Source organism: Acyrthosiphon pisum, chromosome X (genome assembly GCF_005508785.2).
Source record: "Acyrthosiphon pisum isolate AL4f chromosome X, pea_aphid_22Mar2018_4r6ur, whole genome shotgun sequence".
Classification (NCBI taxonomy): Eukaryota; Metazoa; Arthropoda; class Insecta; order Hemiptera; family Aphididae; genus Acyrthosiphon; species Acyrthosiphon pisum.
The window spans coordinates 67,446,379-67,458,003 of NC_042493.1; the positions used below are offsets into that span (position 1 = coordinate 67,446,379).

Here is an 11,625-nt window from a genome sequence, read left to right on the forward strand (position 1 = left end):
TCTATTGAAACTGGCGTATATTTTGTGGATTGTATATTATATTTAATTTGTAAGTCATCTTACATGGGCTACGGCCCGTTTTGAATTTTAAATAAATCATCTAAACTGCTCTGTTCTACATCATCTGTTTGATGCATGAATGCTACTAATGTGTTTTGTATAAGTATACTTCCGTTCGTATTCCTTGAAAAAAAACATAATTTAGTAACTGATTGTCACGAATAGGTATTATACAAAAATGAGCTAAAAGGACATTATGGGAAAAAAAGAAAAATTCACGTTCAATGGAAAAAATCAAAATAAAATGTACTTCGTTGAGATCTGAACGACACGCGTGAAACGCATTTTAATATGTTTAATAATCTTCTCGGCAGGCAAAAGAGCACATTATTTTGCTCCAAAATCAGAGCGCTATAATAATATTATATATTATATGCATATCAATTATTTATAACATTAACACATCAACACACGATGAGGATTAACTTGGGCGGCGACGTTTCCGCGTTTACACTACTGTAACGACAATGATAGGTACATTATACCTATACATAATATTATGATAATTACCATTAATACTATTACCTACATTGTGTCACTATTCCGTGCGCGTTTATGCAACACGCGAGGCATATTACAGGTTGTAACCAAATAAATTATGTTGTAACGATAATAGGTTCATAATAATATTATATATATATATATATATATATATATGAATACTACTTTATAGCGTCTGCTGCAACTGTAGTTGTTTGTTGTTGTTGTTATAAATATTATTTAAATATATTTAAATGAATTAGTAAAGAATATGCGTTTACCGCAGACACGACGGCTTGCTAATGTGTGTGTGTGCGTGTGTGCAATGTAATGTCGTTGTGAAATATGCGTATTTACGCATATACCGGATACCAATATACCTAATATAGGAATAAGATACCTAACTATAAACAGTCATCGGCAAAGACGTCGTCGTTGCATCGGAGAACAGAACAGGCGCGTCTGTGCGAGATAACGCGACAGCACATTATTGCTACCTGAGAACTATTACTTTTACAACAATTTATAATATGTATTTGATATTATACTGTACACTGCAATAACTACAAATGGGCATATTATTATGATTTACTGCTTCTCGCGCGACGTCTGGACGCGATGACCGTAACGGCGAGGACGACCGACGAGGCGATGTATTATTATATATATGGATGTACAATGTACTTAATCACACAATTATGTATATAATAACCATGCGATGACTGTATATTATTATATTATTTATATAATTGTATAATAATGGTAAAGATTACGATAGTGAGAAAACGTGGAATGATAATAATTAGAACAAGAATAAGAATATATACGCAACGATCAATGTGATAATAAATGATATAATAATAATAAACCAATTTTTTTTTAATTGACAGTTATAAACTTATAATAATATATGATTCGTATAGTATACAATATTCTGAGTACCATATATAAATGTCTTTTATGATTTTCTGTTGAATACTTGCGTTCTTAAGAATCAACAGTGAAATAAATAATAAATTATAATGTGCGAATAGCAAAAGTAGTATAATATTTTGAATTTTAATGACAATTATAATGTATACTAATGTAATATATTAATTGCATATTAAATGATTACACAATAATATGTTCTCGTGAACTTGCACGCGTATGTTATATTATTAAGCCCGACAACGTTAAAAAAAAAAATCAATAATATTAAAACTTAAAATAGATAATAATGAAATTGTCATGATTTTAATGTAAATAATAATAATAATATAATATAGAGAGAAGCTTAAAAGCGGAAACAATGTGGAAAAAAAGGTTTGCGCTTGCGTAAAACTACACACTAGCTTATCAACTAATAATAATAATAATTAATAATAATAAACTGGAATTATAATATTTATAATATCTTACACACGATTAGTTAATAAATAAAAAAAAAAATGTAAAAAACAAAAGGCAATACAGCAATAATAAGATAATATACATGGGCAGCGGTGTCGATATTGTTATTGCCAAATGATTACATCGACAGTTTAAAAAAATATATCAAAAATGTATAGGGACGTCTATAAGTATAAGTATACATGGGGAGGGGGCGGGGCAGAAATGTTTTCGAAAATGAATATTGATCGTCGTTGTGTTTCGGACAAAAATGCGCACAGATGATTGAAAAATAAAACAGGAAAGGTGCGTATTACCACAGTGATAAAAATAAAGATATATATAGGTAACCATTGTGGCCATGCCGGGTTGTCTGGCTGGCGGGCGGGGGCGGGTGACGACGACTTCAGGTGCAGTGGTCGGTGTATATTATAATATTATTATCTTATTGTATATCGTTTTGTTTTCCCGTCCTCCGAACTCTGTCCGCCGCCCTATAATTGCGGTACCACGTTCGCCGCTACCAGGAACGCCGATTCCGGGCCCGGGCCGATGGTGGTGGTGCCGACAGTGACGGCCGTGCCGTTGCCTTTGGCCGCATGATGGCCGCCCTCGCCGCCGGCTCCGTAAAATGCCACGATGTCCACGAGCGACGCGTACGTGCCGGACACCAGAGCGATTAGCGCGATCATCACGATGGCCACGTCCTTGGCCACGGTCCAACGGCTCATGCCCTTACGGCGGCGCCGCGTCGACCGGCCGCTGCTTCTCCTCCGCTGTGGCTGTCGCTGCACCGCCTCCAGGTCGGTGTCGTCGTCCACCGCGTAGTAGTCGCCGTCAAAGTCCAAGTCGTCCTCCGAGTCGGTAGCGTCGTCCGTTTCCTCTCCATCCTCGTCGCCGTGGTTCCAGAACGCGGCCAGGTGAATGACGGCCGGACACATCAGGCCCAGTATTGAGAAGAACACGGCGCCGATGAGCGAGATGAACGGCGCCAGGTCGGGCACCAGGGCGGCGATGAACACTGTGAACATTATTATATTATATTGTTAATTGTAATAGTATATTGTGTGGCAAGGGCGGGAAGTGAGCCATTTCGCCCAAGACTGAAATGGCCTTCCCGCGCGAGCCACACGTACTATTTTTTGTCACGCCCCTGCGTTCATGGAAAAGGTTATGCAGGGATCTATGCAACAATTAAAGACTGTTCTACAAAATATGTTTAAATGTTAATGCGGCATGCAAAGAGGTCATACTATAAATGTAAGATGTAACCAAAAGTTTATGTTTTGGAAGGACCGTGGTAGGTATACATTTTAGTTTCTGGTTGTGCAGGGGATACGCGCCCGGCGGCCGGCACTTTTGGGGATTTCCTCTTTTCCGTCCGCTGGACGGAAAAAGGTTGCTTTCGAACGCTTCAGCCGTGGTTGAAAACCAAACTTTCGGTGCAGGCGTGACAAAAAATGTATTTGCATGCAAAATGTTAAACTGCAGTTGCAAGTTACACGCATAACGTCATTAGTTAGTGAATATTATGTCATTTTTCGGTAAGTACAACTGGTACAAGATAAAAATGTTATTGAATATTTATTTTTTTAATTTTTTCGAATTATTATAATATTACTTTGTATGTGGACCTCGGGAAAATTAATACGATTAATAATTTATTAGATAGAATAGTTTTTGAGCTGCATTTTTTATAGAACCATACAAAAAAAGTTATAGCACCTACTGGCTATATTACACAAACATTTACTCTATTTGAGCTACACGTGTAGGTACCATGATGCGTTATACCAACATATCATTATTTAGAGAAAATTATGAATGAAAACATATGACATTACTTTATAGAATCAGTGTTTTATTGTTACTTGTGGGCATAATAAAAAATTGTGAAAATATGGAGTTTTTAGTTTTAGTATTTGATAAAACACTGGTACATGCCTATTGAATATTTTGCATATCATATCTTCGTACGATACGTATCGTATATTATATTTCGTCATATTAATCGATTGATAAATATACTCGAATACTTTATGCGGATGGCAGCGATGTATACCTTCTATAAGTAACATATCGAACGAAATATAGCAATACTATAATACGATAATATAATATAGGTAATAATAACAATTAATTATTATTATTATCAGGTGATATTGTATCTGAAGCTTTTGAAAATCAGTCGTTCGAATATAATCGTAATCATGTAAAATCTGTCGAATCGTCCAGAATCACAAAACCACGTTGGAAAATACATTTAATAACACCCACGATTTAAGATAGTACTAAATATTATCTTACCGGTTCCCAGGATCATGGCGGCCCTCATCACGTAGTACGCTCCTTCCATGGGTTTGTCCTGCAGGTTGGATTCGAGTTCGAGCTGCTTTTTCTCGTCCACGGACGTGGCGCTGGTCGTGGTGACCGCGGTGACCGTAGATATGGTGCTGCCGGCGATGGTGTTAACGGGCGCGCCGCAGGACGTCGCCGTCTTGGTGTCCGCGGAATACTTGCTGTTTTGCCGACGCTTACGCAGCCACGGCTCCAGGCGGGTCCACACTATCTCGCTGGGCACGCAAAACTGCAGACCGTACGAGAACAGTATGGACAGCGCCACCATGATTTTCACCGACTCGGCGAACCTGCAGCATAATGTTAATTATGTCGTTGTTGAGTGGAAAATTGTACACGTTTTAGGTTCACGCTACGTCACGCTGTACTATATTAGTACCTACCTCCTATATTTATATTAAAATATTATATAGATGTGTCCTATACTCATATATGTGTCTTTCCTAATTATCACTGAACACACGATTTTTTGTCATAATATATTATTAATATTATTATAATTGAGAGTAAACGATGATGATTCTCTGTCGCACAGAAGCTTTTCTGAGCGAGCGATGAAGATACTAACAACAAAACGAGAGTGAAAAGAGGTACAGTCATGTTGAGGTTAACAATGATGGAGTCAGTAATGATGGCTAACAAATGTTTATACGATTCACACATTCTCATCCATAATAGTTCGATGGACAATGACTGCTATACACATAACATAGCTGAACGTCAGAAGTCAATATTACGTCACTTATTTTTACTCGTTTTAAATTTTCATACCGATAAATATGTAACAGATAAATATTTATTAACATAATTTTTTTGATTTTAGAAAATTTGAAAATAAAACTTTAAACTAGTTTCCTCAAAAGTTAAAATAAATTATACATTATATCAATACTGATGCCATACTAAGTTGTTTACATCATTTTTACAAAAAAAAAATAATATATTTTGAAAATGTAATCATTATTTATTTGCACAAGATGTATAATTTCTATTTTAATTTTTGTCAACTTTTACTAACACAATTCATACTTTCAAGGATGTACACAACCTTTTTAGTAAAAGCCAAAATATAATTAAGTTTTTTAACTTTTATTGGGTAGTTAATTCTAGCATTAACTATTAAAATCTAGCTTTACCTAGTTATCGAGCATTCATGGTAACAGTAAAGTAAAGTTTATCATTAAAGTTAATTTCGCAGCATAAATATTTCTTTAGAAACACCATTTTCTAATTTATAATATTCATATTTATTTACAGCTTTGAAATTGAAGTATTTTACGCATACTACTTATTACCTTTCAAGCCATATAGATACAAAGTCGATTGATGTATTTAATTAATGTTGCATAATATAGATTAGAAATTTCACATATTTTGATCGTTTTAGTACCTACCTATATCTGCATATTTCCCTATTTTTTTTTTTGTGCAACAAAAGTGCATGCATTTATACATTATACACATTATGGTACTTAGGCGCTGAAATTGTATTTATACGTACAGATCGTTGGGTAGATTGAGCGTGATCGAACCGTCAGTGGCGTCACCGAAACGCAAATATCCAAGGAATCCGGCGACCGAGTATAAGCACACGACCAGCACCATGGCGGCGTTCAGAACTCCGCAAGGACGAGCCTTGAGGAATCGCTGTGGATGGCGCATCGAGTTCTCGATCGGGAGTACCTGAAAAAGTCGTGTTATGTGTCAGCTATTTTAAAAGTTATACGCGGTTGTGGTTTCACACGATGATTGAATGCATTTCACCATAAGACGCGGTTATATTAATTTTTTTTTGATAAAGTTATAAATAATACAGTTAGTTTCATATCGAAAATTAATTTCTTATCATTATATATTATATATATTATATAACCATGAAAGTATTTTTGTACGAAGTCGGAATAAAAAAGTATTGAATTTGAATATTTTGATTCGCAGTACAGCACGCGCGATCTCTATAATCTGCTGTACCTACCTACGAAACGCTACAGAATTTCACTCTACTCTATACACAAAAGGGTGCTAAAAATTAATTTTACATATGACACTATATTATGTAGTCATGTTATAGGTATCTACCTATTATATTCGACTGATCGTTATAAGTGTGTAGCTTGATATTTTGTTAGTATTAACAGCTAGGTACGTCGTGTGCAGTGTCGCGCGAGGGCTTAGTTATAATGTTTACAACTGGTAACCAATATGGTTTATAAATTGAGACGTATTCAATTCTTGGTATACTCGGTTGCAAATAGGTTATTACTTTTTACATGATTCCAAAAAAGTAATGTCCAGTCACAATATGATTTGATCGACATGACACGACACACGACGTAGCTGTGAATCCGGCTTTTAATATCATAGGTATTAAACTATATAATATGTTCCCAAACCGGGGTAGATGTAAGTACTCACGGTGCCAATGCCTTCCATGGCGAACAGGACGGTGGCGAAGAACAGGGGCATGTGGCCTACGGGGGCGATCCACGGACGGGACCCTATGTCCGGCAGTGGTACGGCCGCCGTCAGGGCACTCTCGTCGGCGAACAGGCTGACGCCGGTTACCACCCACGACATGGTACATCCCAAGCCGACCAGTATGAACGCAGTGGCTATGGCTGAGAACGGGACAAGCAGCCGAAGCGAACGGACGATGCCGAGTGGCACCAGCGGAATGGCCAAGCCGAGGATCCAGGCGCGGATGGGCATGTGCCATTCCGGCGGAGTGTGCGTGTCAGCCACCTGTGTGTGTGGACAAAAAGAAAATTAAAATTTGTTTTTTTTTCTGACACAAAATTGTCCGCGTGTGTACAGAGTGTATAAGTCGAAAAAGTCGAGATTAAATCGTATAATATACGGCGAGTGCTGTGAGACTGTATGCATGTGCACGCGCATGTGTATATAATATATACCTATATATAAGTGGGTAGCTTAATGTTCCAACTATGGTCCTCGATCTTGGTCCTGGGGAGGAAGGCATCGAAACAATAATACAGACGACTATAATAAGAGCTGCAATATTGTTTTCAAGAAATATTCACAATGAGCTTATAGTATTGCAGATTGAAAAAATAGTCCAGAATGCAAACAGATTGACTTCCATAATACGTATGCAAGTACAATGTATTAATAAATTGGCGTTTCACTATGACATTTTCGGTAAATTGAACAACGAATAAAATATCTAATGAAAAATGTTAATTAGTTATGGTCGAGATTCAATATTATTATGTGAACGTCATCACAATTTGATATTTCTGTAAAATAAATACCATGATAATATATTGTGTACTATGGATATTCATTTACTTTTTACACCCTTTATCAAAAATATCCGCGTGCAATGTCTTCCGGGCCCATTGATGTATATGAAAATTAAGAAGACGGATACTACAAGAACAGATATTACGATAAGTGACGGTTAGAAAAAATTCATTGGGGATATATAGATGTAAGATTGTAAGATGAGACAGCTTCGACCCAAGACGAGATGATAAGGTAAAATTAAGCACTCCCAAAAATAAATTGTCTACAATTTTCTAGGACCTGTTGTGTGTGTGTTGACGTGTGGTTGTCGCCGTATAATATTACCTGCTTGAAGGAAGCGGCGACGAGCACTACGTATACGGTGTTACCAAAATAATACGTGCAGAACAAGGCGGCGTTGACAAACTCTCTGCGTGTGGTAGTGAATTCAGTTCAAAAATATGGTTCGCAATTCGTTGTGTTGAACGGGGTGCGTCAAAATGTAAACAAAAAGAAAAAAACATATTAGAAAATTAGTTTTATTTGGATATGAATTATGATAATATTTTATTAAACCACCGCCGATATTTAAAACCATTCGTGCTATTCTATATTATGCTGTATAATCTCATTTATTTTTGTAAAATCAAAAATTATTGGTAGGTAAATGATAATAAATTACCAACTAATATTATACTTGGAATGAGAAAAACGAGTTAAACAAGTCTTAATATTAAAATCAATCATTTAACTGTCAGTGAATAATGACTCTCTCTCCCTCTCTCTCCTCTCTCTATCTATCTCCTCTTTCTCATTCTTTCTCTCTTTACAAAATAAATTAACAGCGTTTTGTTTTTTAGTTATAAAATAAGATCATATTATGTTAATATATAGTATATTAATTCTGGGAGTTTGGACAAATATACAAGTCCATATTAAATAGTCCCGCGTTATTACATTCACCATGTGTACATTTCGCGAGTGTGCAATATGAGTGTATAATGTATAGTAATATACTAATATAATATATATATATATATGTACAGTAATACCTATGTAATATTGTATTAGGTACCTTTAACACATATTTTACGAGAAAACGGTGTTAGGAATTTGCAAACACGTGAATATTACTTGGTATTAAAACATTATGTTCAAAACTACAGCGATTGTATGTTGTTTACATACATTTTTTTTTATTTCAATTTTCAGTTAATGTTAAAGTTGCAATAAAGTATTCATAAAAACGTTCACATTAAGAATATACTTATTATTTATTTAAATATTTACCTAATTATAATTCGGCATTAATTGTACCTACATATTATTATGGTACAGACATTTCGTCAAACTCAACTTTCTTTTAAAATACCTATACTTATTCCTTTGCGGTTTATCAAGGAGGCACCTCTGCCAAGACCAGATTTTCTAATGACAATATTATTATCGTATCCGGCAGTCGGCAATATTCAATAAACTATTACTATACCAATTATGGAATATACACAATCTATGTAATATGTACACATTGACTATAACGTGACTTATACCGTTATGCACACGGTAGGAAATTGCAGTAGGTATATTTGATCGATCGTAAAAGGTCATGCCTCATGATATTTTGGATATAGTTATATCTTCATAAAAGGTTATGACATTTTGTTATTGACTGATGTTGTTTAAAATTAAATTAAAATGTTTACAGATTAATAATATTAATCAGTAATCACTAAATAGCATGTGCAAACATTATGGACAATCCATAATATCATTATTCATTCCAATTACTGAATAACATATATTATAATATATATTTTTATTATGTTATCAGTACTTTGACACGTATTTTGAGAGGGTAATATACTAATGGGACCTAACTAACTTATTACAATAAGTATTGAATAAAGAATTAAAATACATTTGTAAATAATATTAAGTTTAACTTAATGAAAATCTATAGTAAGTATTGATAAACGTGCCTATCGAGGTTTGTATTTTATCATACCTACTGCAAATTTATATAAACATATACATATATATTACCATTTACCATTGATTATAATTACTAGTATTTAAACTACCTATACGAAGGAAAATAATAAACAAAATATATTTTTAATAGATTAAGAAAAATACTGTTTTTTTTAAACAATATTTTAATATATTAATTTACGTCCGTCGTAACTATATGCATTCTTTTTCAAATCATTAAATTCAATTAAATTTTTTAATAAATATTTTCAATAAGTGGAATATTACTATTATTATATACATATGCGTATATGGTGTGAGAAACTTATGGTTATCACGTTTTTTGGAAATCATTAAATCACATATTTAGATATCTATCTACCTGTGTTAAAATCTACCTGAGGCGATTTAATTGTAATTAGAATAAAGTATAATATTTATATAGCCCTACGTATGTTTATTACCCTATTAGTGTATTGCCCTATTACAAGTTCACAAGTACTAGCATAATTAATATTAAAATAGAAATCTTAATAAGACAATTAATTAGAGATAAAAATAAAAAACATTTTTTAAATGTTTGTGTTAAGCTTGAAAATTGTCAAAATGTTTCAAAATATCGTTCCTATGTTATTTTAATAATAAAATGGTATTCTATAAATTCAATACACCTCTAACATTATTTTTTGAATTACCTACTGATGTGATTTAAATCTTACAGTTTTTTTCGCGGTTTTTAAGCAATGTTTTGAAAAATTATGGAAACTATTAAAAACTTTGAGAATGACCTCTAAATAATCAACTATAGTTATTAAATTTAAAATGCATAGATATGACTTCATATTCATTAAGAGGAGTTATTGTAGATTTTACCAATTTCTAAAATGTCTAAACGGATAGACATGGGTACGCATATAAGTTATAACTAAAACTATACCTAAGAAAAACACTTAAGTTAAAATTTATAACTTGTATAGATTTTGAGCGAGACATTGAAAAAATTCATGACATTGATTTAAAAAGTTATTATTTCATTGTCATTAATTAAAGCAATTATTTTTTTAATTGAATGTTTGATACTTACTGAATATTGTTGATACTATAACATGTTTTCATTTAAATCTAATACTTATTAATTCCTATAAGGTCGCTAAACACAATGCTGTATGCGTCTTTAATTTTGTTGATAACTACTATATTAATAAACATATAAAAATGTATTGAAATTATTCAGTGACGTCTGACAATTTTAATAAATTAACTTTATATAATATTGTACGAATTTTGCATAATACAGGTACTGCTAACATATTATCAGCTTTTAATTATAGATTAAAATGTTGAAAACTTGTAATAAATAAATTTTTATTTTAAGATTTCCTTGTAAATGTTAATTACAAACTTTGCACGTTCTTACATAAGTACCTATGTATGATGTATTCATCCGTATGATTGTGTTTATATATAAGTTCGTATATTTATTTATTTAAGTAGGTGTAGGTGTATCGTTTGCATAAATATTTGATTATATAATTATAATTAATTATGGAAACTATTATAATAATAGAATTACTAATATTCTATTGATAATTTATTATAATTGTTTACCTACATGTAAATTATAATAATAATCAAATAATAGAGAGTTATATTGAATATATTTTAATAATTTATTTCAATATAAAAAAACATACTTATACATTGCATATAAATAATTAATATAATGTATCTGAAATAGTAGGTATACCTATATTTTATTATGAAAGTTAAAATTTAACTTTCCTTTAACTCATTTTTTTTCTTATGATAAAGATGCAGTTTAATGTATTGTAGTGGATTTTAGTGTAATTATTCGAACATAATCTAATTCAACAAGAATCGAAGTATTATGAAGTTATTCTCTTTGGTATATTTTTAATTCAAACGATACAGACGTATTATAATATAGCTACAGCAATGTAAATTTTATATTTTTCTAATAGTACCTATTCTATGGCGTGTCTACCTATTGGTAGATAGTTGTATATATTTACTACGGATTGGTATTAACAGAATATCTTTAGTCTTTAATTTCCGGAGGTTATATACTCTTGTGTTATGTATTATTTAACTGTAATGAAAAATTCAGTACTTATATGA

General features: G+C 32.7%; 1 protein-coding gene across 1 annotated transcript in view; it reads right to left on the bottom strand.

The window, feature by feature from the left end:
• Nucleotides 1-1,374: 1,374 nt before the first annotated feature.
• Nucleotides 1,375-11,625, bottom strand: part of LOC100165301 (proton-coupled amino acid transporter-like protein pathetic) — a 43,541-nt gene continuing 33,290 nt past the window's right edge. The window contains exons 6-10 of the mRNA XM_001944794.5: nt 7,861-7,945; nt 6,685-7,011; nt 5,771-5,952; nt 4,219-4,559; nt 1,375-2,932 (exon numbers count right to left, since the gene is read on the bottom strand). Of these exons, the coding sequence (XP_001944829.2) occupies nt 2,406-2,932; nt 4,219-4,559; nt 5,771-5,952; nt 6,685-7,011; nt 7,861-7,945 (1,462 nt within the window). The 3' untranslated portion in view covers nt 1,375-2,405. The remainder of the gene's footprint in view (nt 2,933-4,218; nt 4,560-5,770; nt 5,953-6,684; nt 7,012-7,860; nt 7,946-11,625) is intronic.